Source organism: Choloepus didactylus, chromosome 4 (assembly GCF_015220235.1).
Source record: "Choloepus didactylus isolate mChoDid1 chromosome 4, mChoDid1.pri, whole genome shotgun sequence".
Lineage (NCBI taxonomy): Eukaryota > Metazoa > Chordata > Mammalia > Pilosa > Megalonychidae > Choloepus > Choloepus didactylus.
The window spans coordinates 141,823,684-141,845,942 of NC_051310.1; the positions used below are offsets into that span (position 1 = coordinate 141,823,684).

At 36.6% G+C, this 22,259-nt stretch overlaps 1 protein-coding gene across 9 annotated transcripts in view; it reads left to right on the forward strand.

Moving 5' to 3' along the window:
• Window positions 1–22,259, forward strand: part of FSIP1 (fibrous sheath interacting protein 1) — a 233,835-nt gene that overhangs the window by 13,430 nt on the left and 198,146 nt on the right. For all 9 annotated transcript variants that reach the window (XR_005216486.1, XR_005216483.1, XR_005216485.1 and 6 more), the window contains exons 2-5: window positions 2,700–2,832; window positions 17,277–17,460; window positions 17,998–18,152; window positions 19,480–19,573. Coding sequence is in view for 5 of the 9 variants with exons in the window: in XM_037834335.1 (XP_037690263.1) it covers window positions 2,707–2,832; window positions 17,277–17,460; window positions 17,998–18,152; window positions 19,480–19,573 (559 nt within the window). In the remaining 4 variants the exon portion in view is untranslated. The remainder of the gene's footprint in view (window positions 1–2,699; window positions 2,833–17,276; window positions 17,461–17,997; window positions 18,153–19,479; window positions 19,574–22,259) is intronic.

The window sequence follows — 22,259 nt, forward strand, 5'->3', positions numbered from 1 at the left end:
AAAAAAGCAATTCCTAATGTCACTCACCAGAGGCAGCCATTTAAACTCTTAAATATTATGCTTATTTGACTTTTTTTGGGGGGGCTTTGTCAGTTTTTGGACATTCTCATTGATTTTCTATTATCACAGTTTAGATTTATTATCCTCCTTTGTCCATTTATACACTCCTCCCCACATATCTCTAATATAATTAAGCCATGATATGTGGCTAAAATAACATTTAGTTATTGCATATTTTTATGCAATAGTTGTGATTTAAATGTATTATTGGTTTCTTTCTTGTACAATGTTTTATTTTTCTTGCGGAAATTTCTATGTGGCTATTGACAGTTTATTTCAAATACTCAAATATATCTATAAGCTCTTATTTCAATGCCCTTTATTGATACTTTTCCCCACATGACCAAATTCATAAGGTGACATCCACAGTTACTCCTGGAACTGTATTTTATTTGATTTATTATTTTCAGGAACAAACATAATAGAACAGGCAAATGGAAAAATTTCTGAAGCCTTTTTGCTGATCCAAGTCATTGACAGTTCACTGTGCCTCTTTCTTTATTCTGCGCATGCTTCCATCTCATTGCTCCTTCTATAAGCTACAATGTCTCCCTTGACAGGGTGTTTAGGGCTCTTACAAGACATTTGGCCTTTTGGTGACTTATGTTTTTGGGTTGTGATGTGGTTGGCCAGGGTGATCCATCATCCAACAACAGTAATGTTGAGTCAGCCCAAATCCTTTTGCAGTTTCATTGATGTTGAGATCAATACTTTTTTTTTTTTTTTTTTTCCATTTGCTGAGATGGAAAGAGTTGACCTACTGGTTCCTTAAGCATCAGCTTTGGCACATTGAATGGTTAGAGGCCAAACCATGTTATCCCTCTGTGTGCCTAGGAGAAGCTTCAGATTGTTTATGTTTGTGCTTCTTTGTGCTTCTTCCTATTTCCCAAACTTCCCTGGATTTTGCCTCTGCTGTTCAAAGAAAGAAAGAAAGAGAGAGAGATGAGTCATTCTGTAGGATAAGAATAGGACATTGTTACACTTGCTGGGAAAGAGGGAATTGCGTTTCTTCATTCTGTTATGAGAGACATGGTTTCATACCCAATTGCTAGGAATGTAGGAAAGAATTTATTGGAAAATATCCATTCACATGTAAAGCTGAGGGGTGAGAGGAATTCTCCCTATTTCTTCCATTTTCCATTTTACTCATCATACACACACACACGCACACCCCCCCAACATCACTGAAGGAATCTGGAATGGTTCTTGACAAAAGCACAGTTTGGAAGAATCAGTGTGCCTGCAGTGCCCAACTTTTCCCCCTAGCTTAAACCACCCTAACTAGTATTTCCAGCTTCAGAAAACAGCACTGAGAATAGAGCAGCCAGGGTGGTGAGAAGTCTGCTGACAGTGTCACATGAAAAATACAGAGATTGGCTATGTTTAGCCATCTAACAACAGTTGAAAGTCTGTGCTGTAATGTGGCATATGACTTCCGGGGAAGAATCTAGACCTGGCATCGTGGGATGGAGGACATCTTCTTGACCAAAAGGGGGATGTGAAAGGAAATGAAATAAGCTTCAGTGGCAGAGAGATTCCAAAAGGAGCCGAGAGGTCACTCTGGTGGGCACTCTTACACACAATATTAGACAGCCCTTTTTAGGTTCTAATGAATTGGAATAGCTAGCAGTAAATATCTGAAACTATCAAACTACAACCCAGAACCCTTGAATCTTGAAGACGATTGTATAAAAATGTAGCTTATGGGGATGACAATGTGATTGGGAAAGCCATGTGGACCACACTCCCCTTTGTTCAGTGTATGGATGGATGAGTAGAAAAATGGGGGCAAAAAAAAAAGGGCACCCAGTGTTCTTTTTTACTTTAATTGTTCTTTTTCACTTTAATTTTTCTTATTATTTTTGTGTGTGTGGTAATGAAAATGTTCAAAAATTAATTTTGGGGGTGAATGCACAGCAGTATAATGGTACTGTGAACAACTGAATGTACGCTTTGTATGACTGCATGGTATGTGAATATATCTCAATAAAAATGAATGTTAAAAAAAAAAAAGAAAGTCGGTGCTGTAGTAGAGTAAGTAGGCATTATTCTCTTTTGTTCCAGAGGTTGGAAGTAGAATCATGGGTTTTTGAAGGGGAAGATTGATAGCATAAGAGCAGTGCCCTGCAGATAAGTACTCCATGAAAATGTGGAGCCAAGGAGGAGAGTAGAAATCACAGCTGGGAGGGAAGCCCTGGATGAAGGCTGAGCTAGAATGGGAAAGGCTGGAATAAGGAAGGCAAAACCAGAAGAAGGTAGCAGAGAGGCCTTAGCAAATCTTTACAGCTAAGCATAGATCTTGGTTGAGAGGCAGGGATGCCCCACTATTGTTCCCCCAGAGAAGGCCAAGGACACTCTTAGAAGCACAGGAAGCCACTGAGAAAACATTAACTTCTGCATTCTCTTTTAGCCACTTTCAGCATCTAACATCCTGGGCAGCATGATTTGCGCTATGGTAATGTGAGATTTAATGACCATGTACCCAAAACATCTTTGGTGAAGTTGGGGAATGCTTAGTGTGACATGGGTTGCAGAATAATTCTTTTAACAAAGGCTCTGAGTTGCATGTTAACATTAACTGACTAATGGATCATTTAAATATATGTCCTAACTTGCTTGTTAATTTATTTCTGTTTCAGTATATTAATGGATATTATAAAGGGAAACCTAGACGGAATTTCAAAACCAGCCTCAAATTCAAGAACACGACCTGGAAGCAGAAGTTCAAATACTTCTTTGGAGGTGCTCTCACCAGAACCAGGACCCTTCAAGGTAATTTGCTGATTGAAAATTATTTAAATTCCTTCCGACCTCTTAGTAATTGATGAAACCAATGTTATTTTTAGGGTCCCATTATAAGGCTCCTCTTTAGAGCCTTATAGAACTCATAGATTCCTTGGATTTTACTTTAGATCATTTAATATGAAAATGTTTCTCTCCCTCCCTTTCCTCCTCCTTCCCTCTTCCTTTCCTTCTCTCCCTTCCTTCCTTCCCTGTTGTAGGTTTGTTTGTTCACAGTAATACTTTGTTAAGGCGTACTTGTTAACCTTTTTTTTTCATGAGAAAGCTTGGTATTCCAACATCTAGTATGCTTCCATTCTCTCTTACTATGAAAAAGATTCAGTATTTTTAAAAAAAGTGGTTTGGGTAAAGACCATTGATATATGTTTTGCAAGTACAGTACCTGGCAATGACCTCTTTTTCTTTTCTTAAGTAGTCTCTTTTTCTTTCTTAAAACATCTAAACTTGATTTAAAAAAAAAAAGTCAGTTTTTTCATCTGTGATATGGGACAGTTTATTCCTTTTAAGATTGTAAGAAACAGAAGTTTTGAACCTTATGATGAAATAAATTTTTGCAATGAATCCATATCCATTTAATTTTTTGATTTATGGACTAGAATCTGTGTTTCATGATTTAGTGCAGGAAATAGAAAGCTCTCTAGGCATTTCAAGCAGAAAGGGATTGAATGAATTCAAGTTCTCAAAACCTTTGGAAATCCTGTAGGAAAGGAAGTTTTGGGAGGAGCTTCCCCTGGATTATTTGTTTCCCTGTCATCCCATCGTAGCTAGGATCCAAAGATAAAAAAAAGCTGCTGCTTCTGCTCCTGGCACTGCCGCAAGTCCCTTAGAACCCCAAACCTAGTGCTGCCTTTAATATTTCTTGCCAGCCGCTTATCAGGAGCTTAGGAAGATGGCTTCTGCCTCACTTCTGTAGTCGAAATCTTGTGTAGGTGCGTCTAATTGGATGATCCTAACATGCATCCAGTACTCTAGCTACAGGTGACTTTGTAAAATATGGTTGCTAGTTAACCTCTCTGTTTTGTTTCATCTAATCCTGCATTGTTTACTATATGGTATGTGTGTTAACTATTGTAGCTCTGTACTGATTCTTGATATCTGGTAGGGCAGGTATTCCCCATCTTCCAGAAGATCATATAAATGGAATCATACAGTATGTAGCTTTTCAATCTGACTTTTTTTCTCTTAGCGTAATGCACTTGAGATTCATCCATGTTGTTGCATGAATCAATACTTCATTCCTTTTTATTGCAGATGAGTATCCCATTGTATGGGTGTACCACAGTTTGTTTATCTGTTTCCCAACTGTTTCTAGTTTTTTATTTTTTTCCAGTTTTTGTTGAGTATGCATAAAGTTGCTATAAATATTTTCATACAGTATTTTTTTGGGTGGGGGGAAACTAGGTTTTTATTTCTCTTGGGTAAATACCTAGGAATGTGATTACTGGATTGTAGGGTAAGGATATGTTTAACTCTACCCAATGCTTCTCTTTTTCCATCAACAACATATGAGAATTTCAGTTGCCCTGATCTTGTAAGCAGGTGTGTGTGTGTGTGTTTTTTTTTTCCCCAATCTAATAGGTGTGCTATGGTATCTCATTGTGGCTTTAATTCACATTTCCTTGGTGACTAATAATTTTGAGCTTCTTTTCTTGTGCTTATCTGCAATCCCTACATCTGTTTTGGAAAGTGTCTGGTCAAGTTTTCTGCCCAATTTGTTTTATTGTGTTAATTTTCTTATAGTTTACTTTTAACTTTTTGCTTTGAAGTAGTTACAAAATTTACAGGGCAGTTACAAAAATGATACAGATCCAATATAGAGAACTCCAACATACTTCTACACCCCCTAGATAACCAGATCCGCCAATTTTAACATTTTGCCACATTTGTTGTATCATTCTATCTTTCTGTCTCTCTTTCTATTGATTTATCAATCCATTTTCTGAAAACTTGATTATAAATTGCATACGTTATGCTTCTTGAACACTTTATACTGCCATGTACATATTCTATGAATAAGATATTCACTTATGTAACCACCTTAAGTGCTGCTATGAAGTTCAAGAAGTTTAACATTGATATAGAGCTTGCAGTCTGTATTCCAATAAGGTCCTCTGAGCCTTTTTTCCTCCCTTTTTAGATCCTGTCCAGAATCATGTATTGCAATTAATTGTCATTGTTTCTTTAGTTACTCTTTTTTGTTTTTAAATTGTGGGAACATATATACAACATAAACTTTCCCATTTCAGTCACTCCTAAGCATACCATTCAATGGGTTTAATCACATTCACAATATTGCAGTTCCTTACCAACTTCCAGTACTAATTTTCCCATATCCCCATTCTCCCTGCCCGCAGCCCTGGCAACCTATATTCTAATTTCTGTCTCTGTGAGCTTGCATATTCTCTCATATTTTCCTTTGTAGCTTCCATGGGGCTTAATTTTTTTTTTTAATTTTTTATTCTGTTACCACATATACAATGTAACATTTTCTTTTAATCACATTCAGATATATATTTCACTGTTGTTAATTATGTTCACAATGTTGTATCCCTGCACTCATTTTTTTTTTTAAACAGTTTTATTCACACACCATACAATCCATCCTAAGGGTACAATCAATCGCTCTTGGTATAATCACATAGTTATGTATTTACCACCACATTCAATATGGGAACATTCTCATTTCTTCTAAAAAAATCCCATACCCCTTATATCTCCCTATTCATGGGGCTTAAATTTAACATCCTTAATCTATAACGATCTCATCCGCTTTGATACCAATTTAACTTCAGTAGTACACACGCTGTCCTCCATCCCCCCACCTTTATGTAGTTCTGGTCATGAATTGCTTGTTTATACATTATGAGCCCAAAACCACTGATTTATCATTACATTTTATGCATTTGCCTTTTAGATACTGTGTGAAGTATAACAAAGATCAAGGCAGAAATAAGTGAACTGAGAACAGGAAAATAATAGAGAGAATCAACAAAACCAAGGAGTCGAGTTATAAACCAAAAATGCAATAATGCATTTATATTTATAAAGCCCTCACTGGAGAACTTTATTTCTTTATATGGCTTCAATCTATTGTCTTTGTCTTTTCCTTTCAATGTGCAGAACTCTCTTTAGCATCTCTTATAGGACCGGCCTAGTGGTGACAAACTCTCTCAGCTTTTGTTTATCTAGAATGTCTTATCTGTTACTCAGTTTTGAAAGACGGTTCTGCCAGATATGAAATTCTTGGTTGGCAATTTTTTGCTCTTCACACTTTAAGTGTGTCATCCCACTGCTGTCTTCCCTTCATGGATTCCTATGAGAAATATGCATTTAATCTTAAGAGTCTCCCTTGTATATGACACATTGCTTTTCTTTTGCAGCTTTTTTCATCTGTGATATGACTTGTGACAGTTTGATTATAAAATGCTGTAGCAGGGGTCTACTTAGGTTTATTTTGTTTAGAGTTTGTTGAGCATCTTGCATGTGCCTATTCATGTCTTTCATTAAATTTGGGAAGTTTTCAGCTATTATTTCTTTGAATATTCTTTCTGCCCCTTTCTCTCTTTTTCTTCTGGGACTCCCGCAATGCATGTATTGGTATGCTTGTTGGTGTCCCACAGGTTCCTCAGGCTTGGTTCACTTTTCTTCTTTCTTTTTCTCTTCCACAAACTGATTTCAGTAGTCTTATCTTCAAGTTTACTGATTCTTTCTTCTGACAGTGCCAATCTGCTTTTGAATCCTCTAGGGAATTTTAAATTTCTCTTACTATGGTCTCCAGCTCTGTTTGGTTCCTTTTTGTAATTTCCTTCTTTCTATTGATATTCTTTGTGTTCATCTAACATTTTTTTTTCTGGTTTCCTTTAGTTCTTTGTCCATATTTTCCTTTAGCTCTTTGACACACATAGGACTGTTTTTTTAAGAGTCTTTTTTTGATGTGTCCCAGATCTTGTCCTTCTCATTGATGGTTTCTGATACTTCAATCTTCTCCTTTGCCTGGGTCATCACTTCCTGTTTCTTTCTATGTTTTATAACCTTTTTTTGAAACCTGGACATTTTGACATTTTAATGTGTTATCATTGGAATTTAGATTTTGAGATGTCTGTTCCTTAAGTTTGTATTCAGCTAATAAGTTTTCCTGATTGCCAGCAACTAACAACAAAAACCAACCAACCAAACAAAAAATGGATTACATGTTTCTGGTCTTTGCGGATTGACCCGTGTGAACATTCTCCTTCAGTACTTACCTATGTAACAGTTTAAAGAATAGCTTCTGGCCAAAGCATAGGGGCCTCCCTTATCCTTTCTAAGCATGCCTCTTGGCTTGGGCTTGTGCATATGGCCCTAGGAATTCCCCTGTTTAAATGGTTCCCAATGTCCCCTCTTCACTAGGATACAGTTTTCTCTGAGGGATAGAGGAGGAGTCAGGCAGGGCTCCCAAGATCCTACTACTTTTGTTTGTTTTTGTTTTGTTTTACAATGCTGAAATATTTATTTTACAGTTAGATAATACTTTAAAAAATTTGTGATTCTTTAATCAAGTTATTTTATTTCTTAAAGTAAAGGTAATAATTTTGAAAGTAAACTAATGTATATTCTTAAAATCAGTTATTTCAAATCATAAAGAAAGGGATCAGAAAAAAATTAATGCACACCATTATAGGATCTCTATTAACATGCTAGGAAATGGCAGAAGTTATTAAAAAGCATTCTATTATTTAATTTTCACAATACTCCATCATGTAAGTTTCATTACATTATTTTACAAATGAGATAGTGGATTCCATAGAACTTAGTTTACTTCATAAGGGCTAGTATGTGGCAACAGCAGAATTATGATAAAATCTGTGATTGATACACATACACACACACACACACACACACACACAATACTGTTCTGGTTTGCTAATGCTGCTGTTATGCAAAATACCAGAAATGGATTGGCTTTTATAAAGGGTTTATTTGGTTACAAATTTATAGTCTGAAGGCCATGAAAATGTCCAAATTAAGGTATCAACATGAGTATACCTTCACTAGAGGAAGGCCAACGGCGTCTGGAAAACCTCCGTTAGCTGGGATGGCATATGGCTGACGTCTGCTAATCCCGGTTTGTGTTCCAGCTCCTCTCTCAGCTTCTCTGTGTTCTTCAAAATGTTGATCTTGGGGTGTTTTGTCCTCTCTTAGCTTCTCTGGAGCAAACGCTAGGCTAGCATCCCCAAAGAGTCAGCAAAGTCTGCTTTCAAAGGCCATCTCCAAAATGTCTCTCTAAGCTGCAACAGCAAGCTCCTTTTGTCTGAGCTCTTATATCACTCCAGTGATTAAATCAAGATCCATCCTGAATGGGCAGGGTCCATATCTCCATGGAAATAATTTAATTGAACAGTTCGCCCACAGTTGATTGAGTCACATATCTATGGAAACACTCAATCAAAGGATTTCAACCTGATCAACACTAAAACGTCTGCCCCCACAAGATTGTATTAAAGAATATGGCATTTGGTGGGACATAATATATATCCAAACTAGCACATATGCCTATTAATCAAAGAAGAGCTGGAGTAATCTTGACAGTAGTATCTAGGATCTGAAAAATGAGACTTCAGTAGAGCCTTCCATAGTTCCCCTGAAGGTTTACAGACCTGTTCTATGAGACAGTTTATATTTTTCAATAAAAAGTAGTACAAATAGTTATTAAGATGAGACACTTAGATTGGTGCTTTACATTTAATAATATTTAGTTCCTCACAATGATTTTAAGTGTTAGTTAAAATTTTTTATCCCAAAATGATTTTAAGAAATTAAGTACAACATTTAAGCATCTTATTTACGGTTATACTGCTAGTATGTGGAAAGGAAGGACTTGAACTCAGATAGTGTGGACACAAAACCTACACTCTAAATAGATACTATTTTTATTATTTTCTCTCTAACTCCTTGGTAAATATGGGCATCTTGGGTAAACTGACACACCCCTAAGGACTCATTTTTAGCAAATGACTCCTATACAAGGTTTTAGATAACATAGAAAGTTGTTGCAAAGCTTTGCTCCAACTTCTCAGGTTAGAGGCAGAGAATGAGGTGTAAAGTATTGGAAGAGGTGTTACTCCAATGCTGGTGTTTTTTTGAGGAGGAATCAGTCACTTTTTTTTTTTTTTTCAAATTAAATTCAGTTTTATTGAAATACATTCACACACCGTACAGTCATCCATGATATACAATCCACTGTCCACAGTATGATAACATAGTTATGCGTTCATCACCACAATCTATCTCTGAACATTTTCCTTACATCAGAAAGAACCAGAACAAGAATAAAAAATAAAAGTGAAAAAAGAACACCCCAGTCATCCCCCCATCCCACCCCATTTGTCCTTTAGTTTTTATCCCCATTCCTCCACTCATCCATACACTAGATAAAGGGGGTGTGATCCACAAGGTCTTCACAATCACACTGTCACCCCTTGTAATCTACATTATTATATAATTGTCTTCAGGAGTCCAGACTGCTGGGTTGGAGTTTGGTAGTTTCAGGTGGAATCAGTCACTTTTCCATGGGAATATGGAAAATGATGAATTAGGCTTCTCTTCTAATGCTAACAAGATATTGAAAGAAAAAGACATGAGGTAAATGGTACATCTTAATGATGACTGAAGGACTTTCAAAAGAAAAGAAAGGAGAGAGTAAGGGAAAGGTGGTAAAAATGCTGCAGATGATCTGAGTGCAAGAGATGTACTTCAGAGAGGGAACACTTGACAGAAGTGGGTTAGGGTGTAAGAAAGTTCACAAACTTGTTTATCCATATGGATATGGATAAATACTCTGAGAAATATGGATAAGCACTTTGAGAAAAGGGACAATTAGAGAATTTCTGGATGAGAAACCCATAGTTTGTGGCATTGAAAAATGACACAGTGTTAGCCTCGTTGTCTCGGAAAATCCCAACATGACAGGGAGGAACAGTCAGGGAGAGGGTCAACATCAAGGGATCTGAGGAAGAAGAATCCTCAAAAGCATTATACACATATTGATTCTGTAAACCTATAACCCAGTAGCCATATTGAAGTTGATATCTAGCGTAATCATTTCGACAACTTGCACCTTTTCTGACACCAAAGTTTGAAAAGGATTTGATATATTTTCCACAGTTACCCCCAGGAACCAGGCAGTTTTCTGGGATACATCAACCTTCCAGTAATGTTTCCCTGAGATGATCAGGTAGAGCCCAGGATATCATAACCATCATAATTGTCCTTCAAAAATGAATTTCTCATCCAATCGGATGCATATCTCACTTGTTTCAAATCCTCAGAAATGACAATATCTGAATTAATTTTGATTGGATTCAGCATCATGTACACCCAATAGTATTGGACATCTGTTGGCTCTAAACACTTGCAGCATCCCACTCAGATATGGAGTTTGGAACATACTCTTTTGTTTGTTTTTAAAAGGTATTGGCTTCTTCAGGGCAATCTCTTACTCCTTTTTATGATGGCATTCACATCCTACAGCATCTGCATTCTTGACCCTTGCAACCATTTCTCCAGATTTGAGATGAGCTTTCTCACAAATTGGCTCTGCTTACCAACTCATTTTCAGCTTCTGCCAGGTTATCCAGAACTTTCCCCTCCTCTGTTTTCAGCTTTTGCTGCTCCCTTTGCTCCTCCCTGTCCAGGATACCTCTCAACTGATTAAACTCTGCCTGGATACTTTGTCTCTCATTCTGTATCTGATTCTTTCAGAGAGCTCTCTCTTCTCTGATGTCTGGTTCCAAATTCTCAGCTTCCTGCTGCTCCTTCCTCAGCCTTTCCAGAGCCACCTGGAGCTTCTCCTGATGCTTCTAGGCAACCTCCTCCAAGCGGAATGCGTGGAGACTACAGTGCTTCTGAGACAGCTCACAAAGGGAGCAAATGACCTTCCCATCCTCCTTGTAGAAGAGCTGGAGTTCCTCTCCATGGTGGGCACAAAGCATTAACTTTGGCTGCTTCCCTGAGCCCAACACCGCCTTGCTGAGTCTCTCCACTGTGTTGGCCATATGCCGATTAGGCTGGAGGTCCCCAGACTGGTAGCTGGTTTGGCACACAGGACTGCTGCATTCCCCTTCTGGGCCTTTCACAGAGTGTTTTAATGCAGCGATGCAGTCTTGGCAGAAGCTGTGCCCGCAGTCTATTCTCAGGGGTTCTGTCAGGAGGTCCAGGCAGATGGGGCACATCACTCCTCCTGGATATCCACTAGAATTTCTGAAGCCTTAGAGGCTGCTCCCCTGCTTCTGCCTGTCCTGACTTCTGAGGATTCTCTTGCTCATAAATTCCTAGATTCCCTCTGTACTTTTCTCCCGGAGGCTCTGACCATCTGATCCTGCTGCTTTTAAGTAACCTTTTTTCTTGATTGACACTTCCCCTATTACTGCGTTCTTTAACTGTTTTCTGGAGCTTTGAGAAAGATGTATCTGCCAGTTCTTGCTGGATGTACAAAGCTTCTGTGCCAAGGATGGAGCCCTGAAGTGTCTCACTCTGCCATCTTGAACAGGTTGGGCCTCTTATTGTTGCCTTTTTGAGAATTCTCTATATATTCCAGATAGTGTCCTTTGTCAGCTACGTGATTTGCAGAGTCTATGGTTTGACTTTTTATTCTCTTCACTGTATTATTTGAAGAGCAGACATTTTTTATTCTTAAGTACAATTTATCAATTTTTTTTTTCTTTAGCTGGTTGTGCTTTTGGTGTTGTATCTAACAATGCTTTGTCTAACCCAAGGTCTCAAAGATTTTCTCTTATGTTTTCCTCTGAATATTTTATAGTTTTACATTTTACATTTAGGGCTATCATCTGTTTTGAGTTAATTTTTATGTAGGGTGTGTGGTATAGGTTAATTTATTTTGGATATATGATGTCCAATTGTTTGATATTAATAAAGCATCTCCAGATAGTTTTCAGCCTTTCTTCTTTTTTATGCTTTTCACATGTAGCTGGATTTTTGATTACTTTATTCAATATGAAAATCTCATTTTTTTAAACTAGTGAGTTAAGCTCACATTTTTTTTCCAATTTTAGCTAATATATATATAATAATATATATTTAATTAGATACTTGGATTTATTTCTAGCATTTTTCCCCCTTTTGTGCCTTCTATTGGGTTGGTTTACTTTATTTCTGTTCTCCCCTGCTTCAATTTACAGGTTTGGAAGTTAAACTTTTATTTCTGTTATTTCCTTAAAATTTTAACATGTATCCTTGAACTAACAACTTCTAAAGTTCATTATATCCCCGCTTTTCTCCTGAAAAATATGAAGACATAAATGGTAACTGTGTCACTCTCTCCAATTTACACAAATTGATATTATGTATAGGTATTATTATCATTATTATTATTTGGGCAATGCTAGTTGCAATTTACTTATATATTTACTGGTTTCTTTGCTCCCATTGCTTCTTGGATTTCTTTTTGTCTTTTCTTCTAGTTTTAATCTTCTTAATCTTATACTATATGTATCCTTTCGTAATCTTTCATTGAGACTCTGTGAGTGGTAAACACTAACTCTTATTTTGAAAATGTCCTTACTTTCCCCTCATTCTTGAAAAATATTTTGGCTGGATGTGAAATTCTAGGTTGACAATTATTTTCACAAAGCGCTTTGAAGATAATAATCATTTGGTTTGTGGCCTCTTTTGTTGTCAGTGAGAAGGCTTTTGTAAGGCCAATATTCATTCCACTGTGGGTTGTCTAGTTAGATATTATTCTCTGGTTGCTTTAATTTCTTTTCTCTTTGTCTTTGGTGTCTAGTACTGCTCCTAGGTATGGATTTACTTTCTGGAAATTAGTACTTCTTCAATCTAAGGATTTGTGTGTTTCATCTGTTTTGAAAATGTCTCAGCCATTGTATTTTCATGTGGTTCAAAATTTCATATATATTTTTCTATTTCCTTGTCCTGAGAGTCACATTAAGTGTATGTTGAACCTTTCTTTCTATCCCTCATGTCTCTTATATTCTTTTAAATATTTTCTATTCATTTATCTCCCCATGTTTCATCCTGGGTAATTTTTAACATGTATTTTCCTGTTTCTGAATTTTTTCTTAAACTATGTCATTCTGCTGTTTAACCCACCCATTGAATTTTAAAACATAATGACATCTCTGTCTTTAATTTCTAGAAGTCCTTTTTAGTTTATTTAAAAATCCATTTGTTCATTATGGTATCTTGGTCTTTTCTCATATATATATGTTTGTGTGTGTGTGTGTGGTTGTCAGGGTCTGGTTGGTTCTAATCCTTACAGTCTCATCCCCCACTGTATTTACCTTTTTCATTGATCCTTGTCTATTATACTGTGGCTAAATGAAGTGCTTGTTCTTTCACCAAGGTGCCATGCTTTCTCTTAGCTCTGCCAGGTGTGCTAACCTTAGCCTTTCATTGCCTGGGTAAATTTCGTGCCAAGTGTTACTTCCTCTGGAAGTGATAGATACTTCTGTTCTCCAATAATATAGTGTCAGATATTTTGTCTTAGTGCTTTCATCATTCTTTGTGCACATCCCTGTCATGGCACTCAGCACACTACATATGTGACTGTTTCCTTGTGCCTCTTTCTCTATCATAGAGTTGTCCAAAGGATGCTTGAATCATCCATCTCTTTTTCTCGTATTTCTTGAATCCTTCTTTTATCCTTATACTCATTAAAATATTTATATTATTATTGTTGTCAGCTTTTAAGTTATCTCAAGTTCTTCTGTTTATTGTTTCTACTGATTCTTGCTTATGGTGGGTCGTATATTCATCACTTTTGAACTTTTGGACTAAGAACTTCAATTTTGGGGTTCATATGGAGCCTGGTTTGAAACTGTCCTGTCAAAGCAAGTTTGTGTTTGCTTCTACCAATGTCCTGAAGGTATCAGTAGAATGACTTTTTTGTTTTGTTTTGCTGATTTTTCAGCTACAAGTTTCCAAGAATACATGAGTAATATAAATTGGAACTGAAATCCACTTGAAATATGACTCTGTAGTTGGAGCTTATCAGGGGAAACTTTTTTCCACTCTTAACCCAGGCACCTCCCTTATTGTTACCCTGTGCTTATGGATAGACATATTTTCCAACTCTACCCTCTCACTGAGCACCTCTTTAAGGAGCAGGAGAATGAAGATTCCTTTTCATTTCTTTGTCTTGCATAGGCCCAAGGCCTAGTCTCCTATCTTGACATTGGTATTGAAACCCAAGTCCTTGGCTTTCTGAGGCCAGCACATCCTCATTCCCCTCTCCTGGTCTCTCCATTCTGACTTCAACCAAGGAAGCTAATTTAAGGATTCACAGGTTTTCTGTTCTAGCTTTCAGTTTCCTTTTAACTTCTGTCCACTGGCAATTTCCTTAATGTTCTTGCGAGCTCATCTATGCATTTCTAAGTACGTGGAGGCTTTTCAGTTTATTTAGTTTGCCTTCTAGCCCAAACCAGAATCTAAAACCAATTTTAGATTATTTAGTCCCAAGTATAGTGGATACAAGCCTTAATCTGGACTCAGACTAGCTGGGTTCAAATTATAGCTCTGCTAACCACATTTTATGCCATCTTGGACAAGATGCTTAGACTTTCTGTACCTCGGTTTCATCATCAAGGTACTTTCTGTACCTCGGTTCAAAGGGGTTATGATACTATCCACCTTATAGGCATGTTTTGTGGATAAAATGAGATAAAATATCTAAAGCTTTTAGAAGCGAGACTGGCACCTAGCAAGTATTCAATGCAATTTAACTATTGGCCTCAACTCTATTCAATTGGTCAGTCCTTCCTATGTTATTTAAGCTTTCAGGATGAAGTTTGGAACATAGTAGGTATTCACAAAATATTTGTTGAATAAATTTGGAATGAAGAATTTCCTTTTTTTTTGTTTTGTGGCTAGGATATTTATTCTCCAGAGACCTGACACGTTTTGGAGTTGTACAGAATGAGTACTCCTGCTTATATATTCTTGGGTGGTGATTTTTAAAGCAGCAACTTCATGATACTGACACCATGTGTTTTAATGTGTAGATTAATATTACTTCCTTCAAGACTTATTTAAAAGAAAGGTATCACTAATCACTTCAAATCAGTTTTTATTTGAACACACTAAGCTATGATCAAACTCTAGCAAATTTATTTATTTTGTCAACAGGGACTTTGATATTTATATTAAAAGCAAAGCCTCTTCAAAGTTGTGATTCGTGTTAATCAAGTTCTTGGAAAATCAGTAAGGTTTGCCTCAGATTGGGGAAGAAAGCCACAGATATACTGTATACTGAGTACTGTACTTTTATACACTTATATATACTTATATATTGCCTGGATAATAAATCCTGGTGTATTAGTTAGTTTTATTGCTCAAGTTTGTCTCTTACTAATTTCTTACCAAAGATTTCTATATGGCAAAAAATGAGCTTAAAAAGCTAAAGTTTTAATGAAATTTCTGTACTGATAATATATTTGTTATTCTAAAAAATTTGGTTGTTGCTTATGAATGTTTTTCTTGAAAGAGCCAATAGTTGTAGTTATGTAAAAATCCCATGGGTTTCAGCCAGGGAATCTAATTGTTAAGAAGGTTTTTATAGGGTATTTACGGGGTGTTCTTTCCTGGGACTAACATGGTGGTATGGAATGGGGAAGATGGGACAATAAAAATTGTTGGGGAATGTGAGGTTGAGAATGAAGAAAGAAAAACCATTCACAGAGGCCACAGGATAGGAAGAGCAGGAAGGTAAGGAACAGAGAGGCCAGTAGGAGTTGGGATGGGGGAGATGGTTGGTAGCTAAGGGGTGGAGAACCATGGAAAAATTGTGAAGTAGGCACAGTTACCTTTAGTTCTCCAGTTTTGCCTTTTTACCTTGTTGCTTCCTGCTCATTCTAGGAATAAGAATCATTCCATATATGAAAGGGCTTTGTGTACTCTGAAGTTTGCTATTGCAATATGTTGATAACTCTATATTTGCCCTTATAAAAACCCATTCTCAGGGAAAGGTCTGTTCAGTTAGTTTATGCCAAGATATAAATGATTGACAGGGCTCATGTGACTCCTCCAGCAATTGTAGCATTTTCACAGAACCCTATAGCCTTAAGGATTTCCTGGATATTGTGGAATTTCAGTCTTTATCTGGCCTTTGATGGAATATGTTTTTGAAAGGGAGTCCTTCTCAGTACCCCCGAGATTACATAAATAGACATCATTTTGCCTATTGATAAGTTGGGCTTTACTATTTCGTTCTATACTGTATCTGCTTTTTCTCTGTAAAGTCAGGATAGTCATACCTACACCACAGGGTCATGGTGAGGAATGGATGAGTGTGTATAAAGTTCTTAGTTCAGGATGTGGACAGTAGAATTCCTCGATAAATGGTAGCTCTGACCATCTATTATTATGCCGCTGACTCAGCTCAGTTCCCCTGAGGTTAGGTCCTACCTCATTCAGCCAAACATAGATCCTGGTGCAGCCCTGTATCCCTGGCAGTTTACTTCTCAGCACCTCCCGTCTTCTGCCCTAGAGGTTCACAAAGGTTGTGAATTATAGTGGTGGAGAGTTGAGCATCTTGTGCAAAGGAACATTAAACTCTTCTGGGACTGAGACCAGAAGGGCTAGAGCAGACTTTCCCATGGTTGGGAGGGGAAAGATGCTCCTCTTTGAAGTGGCAGGCTTTCTCTCCCTGAGGTTTTGTCCCTCCCTTGGATTGTGTTCACTTCTGTTTTGACTCTTGCTGGCATGTGCAACCCTCAGGGCTTGAAGGTTCCTGTGTTTTCCTGACCCAGCAGCCATGGAAGTCTTTTGTTGTTTTCTCTTAGGAAAGCACAGCTGTGCCGAGCTGGCGTTTTCAAAATGAACTTTGCTAAAATGTAAGGAAAACTAAAAGGACATAGATAAACTGTGAATAGCATAAAAATAAATGCATTACCAAAGCACATGACTGTGATTTGGAGAATCTCGCCAGAAGCACATCTCAATTCAGACTGGCCCAAATTTCAACAGTTCAATAGCCCCATATGGCTAGTGGCTGCTGTAGTAGTCAGCACAGTTCTAGGCGTTGGACGCTTCATCTAGATGTAAGCTCAGTGAGCAGGGCCCGGCATGGCTCTTCACTCTCCTATTTCTAGATCCTGGCAGGTAGCAGTTCTTTTCAGAACTGGATCCTGAGCCTTCTCCATTGCTACTTACATAGAGTACAATGTTGGAGAATGGTGCATATTTCTTTGGTGCAAATGATATTAGATTTAATTGTGTAGAGAAGTTACTTTTGGTTAAAAAAAACTATAGATTTCTAAAATACTTTAATGCTAGCATATGAATAGAATGTGTGTATGTAAGGCCTCCCATATACTTCTATTAGTGTTAAAATATTCTAGAAATGTAATTTTTAAAAATTTCATTTATTTTGAGGAAACAGTTACTTTGGAAATTCTTTTTAGGTTGATACTACAATCAAGTTGAATTCTGGTAAAGAGGGCCTCTCAGAAAGCAGTAATACAGAGGAAAGTATGAACAGTAATGATGATAAAAGGGAAAGCTACTCTGAGAAAATGACATTGGCTGAAGAGGGAGCAGATGAAGATCTTAACCTTGTTCAACATCAGACAACCCCCGAGTGTTCAGGTATGATAATCACTAGGTGATTGACTAATGATAATTGCACATGTTATATTTAAACTATTAGAATTACCTGTGTTTTTTTAATCAGCTAAGTAGAAATGATAAACCCCCAAAATGGGACATACTTTGTGAGTAAGCAATCATCAATTTTTATTTAGAAGCATATTAAGAGTATTAAATGCACTTAGAAAAATAATAAAATATGCCATTTAATAAAATTATTATTGTGGTTATTTTACATTAATCAAGTAGGAAGTATTTCTGCATTTTGCTTAATCGATTTTTTTGATGATTCAAATAGCACAATAAAATTTAGCCTTTTTAGGGATAGTCCCATTTGATCTAATAACATTTAGATTTAAAAACTACTTTTTTTTTTTCATGGTTACTACATTAATTTTTGTCAGATTGAATTAGAACAGAGGTTTTCAAAACATGGTCTACAGAGCCATGGGGAGGTGGTAGAGGGATGCTTGTCTCTGAGACCCTAAATGGCTTTACAAAATATCAAACCTATTTCTACTTTCAACATTGCTATAGATGAGCCCAAATTAAAAGAATCAGATTCTCAAATTCAGGATGCTATTCAGAAAATGAAGAGGCTTGATAAAATATTGGTGAAAAGACAATATAGAGAAAAAGAAGTTAAAAAGCAAGGTCTGGAAATGAGAATAAAGCTGTGGGAAGAACTTAAGGTAAGAATTGTATAATCCTGTGCTGACATGTAAGAAATAGTTTCCTCTAAGATGAATAAGAAAAGCATAACCACTGTGATAGTGGTTAATGTTGTCTCCCTTATTGATTTATTTTCAAGGTGGTGACAGTGGTGTGTATATGTATATGCGTGCATGTGGGAGGAGGGGAGATATTTTTCTGGAGATGGAGATGAGTTGTTCATTCCCCGTACACGGGTCATGTAGCCCTCTTTTACCACTGGTGAGCTGGGGATCCTCCATCTCTGGAGTAGAAAGGGGTTGGAAGCTACTTCCATCCAAGTATGTATGTCTCCTTTTTCTTCAGGAGACTTAAAGCTTAAACTGACAAAAACACAAAAATTTAATCCCCTGGTTAGCATTATTATTTGAGATCTTTATGTCGTATGTGAAAACAATTCAGCAAAATAAAATAGAGTGAACCTTTATAATAAACAAGCTGGGGAGTTCAGTTTCATGTATTGGTCAAGATCTTTTTAGGAAGCTGTGAAGTGCTAGAGGTCTGGGACCATGCTCTATTTTTCTTCTGTCTGCACAAATTTCTGGTGCTCCATTAGTTTTCCTTGGCTTTCTTGTACTTTTTTTTCTCTGTAGTATTGTGGGGTTGAAGTTGACTGGATATTCGCACTGACTTGGTCTATAACCATTGGCTGATATTTGAACTTGGTTCTTTAAAGTAGAGCACGTCTAAGATAAGGAGAACATTGCTGTAACAATTCTTGTTCTTCTTGATCAGTTAAAATCAAGAAATTTCCGAAAAATTTTCCTAGGCAATAATATGAATTAAAAATGAATTAATTAAAAACACATTTTACAAGGTTCCTAGGAAGACCACTGAGATGGGAAGAAAACGACATCCAAATTGCAGTGGTATTTGCAGAAATAATTTGTGCAAACTTCAGCAGAAAAAGTTAGTTTATCACTTATTCCTGTTGAATCGTAAAGTAAATTTTTACTTGCTTTGAAACAAGAATTATAAATAGAAAATTAATGAAATAAAGTATCAATCTTGAAATGTCTGAAAGTTCAATTTAATGGTGTACCTTTAGGTTACTCGTTAGTTATAGAAATATTAAGCTGAAACTAAGAAACTTTAAGCTAGGAATTACCATATAATGATGGACATATACTTTAACTCTACCTGACAGATGCTGCTGAAACAGGAAATGTTAACAGATTTCCTAATTAAAAGACTAAAAATGGCCTGAGCCTTCTAGGTTGTATGTACACTTTTGGGACCATGTTAGAATTCATAAAAATATAGCTACCTTCTTTTCCCATGTGTAAACTTTCATTTCTCTTTCATAAGTTTGCACAAAATGGTGAAGCTTTGCAAACTAATGAGGAGATGGAAAATACAAAAAAGTTTTTGGCTTTGACGGCTGCATCAGAAGAAACTGTTGGTGAGTAAAATTGAAGTGTCATTCATCTTTATTTTTATTCCAGAGTCATGGAATATTTGGATTAAAGTAAAATTGTCAACCCATGTTTTCTTCCTATTCTTTGTGAGTTTTACTCTTCTTGAGGAGAAATTATTGATCATGTTAGGTAGGATTACATGGCATTATCCTGAGTTTAGGTATGTTTCAGAGTCTTCATGGGTTTGTATCTGCTTAGGGATAAGGGGACTAGGGCAGTGAAAAATTGGGAAATAGACAAAGTTTGTCTTTGCCTTTACTTTGTCTCCCTCTTAGATGCCCTGAGACACCCGGTGCATACAGACATTCCCCTTACTGCCCAGGAGCTGCCTCATCTGGGCCTATATAACCCTGTTCCTGAAAATCTGTTACTGACTTGTCCTATTTCCTGTTCTCTCACATGACTGCTTTTTAAGACCAGCCAATTAATTCTGCATGTGAATGAAGGAGCGCTCTTGGACATTTCAGCCCCAGAGAGAGAATCACGAAGGCTAGACATGTGGGCCAGTTGAGATGCTCCAGACTTCTCTAGCCAAATGAAGGCAGCTCAACTGAGGCCCATTCATGATGGAGAAATTGTTCCTACTGTGTCCTGCTCAAATTCCTGACCCACAGAATCATGAGCATAATAAAATAGTCATTGTTTTATGCCACTGCATTTGATTTTACTTTTTAATTTGAAATAATTTTAAACTTACAGAAAAGTTGCAAAAATAAACATTGAGTTCCCATATACCCTTCACCCAGATTCCCCCTAGTGTTAACATCTTGCATAACCATAGTACAATGATCAAAAGTAAGAAATTAACATTGGTGTAATACTGTTAATTAGACTACAGACTTTGTTCAGAGTTCACCAGTTTTTCCACTAATGTCTTTTTTCTTTTTCAGGATCCATCCCAACATCCCATATTGCATTTATTGTCAGGCCTTTGTTTCCTACAATCTGAGATAGTTCCTCAGGCTTTCCTAGTCTTTCATGATCTTGACTCTTTTAGAGAATGCTGGTCAGTTATTTTGTAGAATGTCCCTTAATTTGGGTTTATCTGATCTTTTCTCAGGCTTAGATGGAGGTTGTGCATTTTTGGCAAGAATCCCTCAGAAGTGATGTGCCCTTCTCAGTGCGTCATATCAGGGGCATCTTATTACTTGTGATGTTATCTTGAATCATGTACGTGCTAGGTTTCTCCACTGTCAAGTTACTATTTTCCCCTTGTAATTGATGCGTATCTGGGGGAGATACTTTAAGACTGTGTAATAATCTGATTTCTCCTCAAACTTTTACCTACCAATTATTTCCACTTTTATTTTTTTAATTTGAGGCCCGAACAACTGCATTTTCATTTCAACTTTGGCTCACAGCTGGAAGGCCAGAGCCAATCAGCCCGAGACTCACAAATGCCTTCCTGCCTGAGGTTGAGCCCTAGGGGGACTCTCCTCACCCCCCCAATTATTGCACTCGACAATAATTATTACTGTTCAGCACTAAGTTTTGGTTGGTTTGTTATGCAACAATGTTAATGGGGAAAATTTGCATAGTCATTATTTTTAATGACTGCATAGTAATTCATTACATGGATTACCAAAATTTGTCTAACTAAAACTCTGTTGTTGAACATTTAGATTATTTCCTTTGCCAATTTTTCAATTATTCATAAAACTGTAATGTACATCTTTGGGCAATTATTGCATTATTACCTTCAAATAAATTCCTAGAAGAGAAATTATTTAGTTAAAGAGGTTGGATTTTTTAAAGAGTTTTATCCATACTGACTTATTGAAAGGTTATACCAGTTTCGACTTCTACCAACACTGCATTTAAGTATTGTTTTCCTATACTCACAACATCAGTGGGTTTTATGATTATTTTAAAGCATTGCTTATTTAAAATGGCATGATAAGGTAGGTGCCTATCATCACCTATAAGGTAGGTGAAATATTTATTTTTCTGTTTATTAGCCATTTTGTGGATTACCTATTCTTATTTCAGGCTCTGTTACAAAGTAAGTTTTTTTTTTAAACTGATTTGAAAGACTCCTTTATGTATTGGGGATCTTAAATCTTTGTCTATTGTAAATACCAAAAATATTTTTTCCAGCACGTCATTTTTCTTTAATTTGGTGGTATTTCTTATTTTACAGAAGTAAAAAAAAATTATTTAGTTCAATCAGTAATTATCTTTGTAATAAACTTTATTAGGGGAAAAAGTTGTCTTCTTTTCTAAAAAGTTTCCTGGAAAAACATGTTTTTCCAAAACTATTTTTCTCTCTGATTATTGTTTAGCATCGACTATATTATTACAAAAAAATATATAAAGCACCTCTAAACCTATAGCTTATAAATTGCATTTTTACTAAGTGAAATGTCAGACACTTGTGTATGAAATGTATGTCTAGAAATATACTTCTTACATTTCCTTTCATATCTATTGGTAATTCTAAACCTTTGTAGAATTGAGACTACCCTCCCTTATTCCAAACTCCAAACATGGACTGTCAGGAATATTATTCTGAATATTATAGTCTCACAGCATCTGCAGTTTAGAAACTAGGAACTAAATGTTGATTTCAGTAAAGGGCGAGGCATTTCCAAAAGACCATGCTTGTGGCTGACTGTGGAGCATGCAGTATAAGACAGGCCTCCCTGGAAGGGGATCCATGGGCATCTTTTA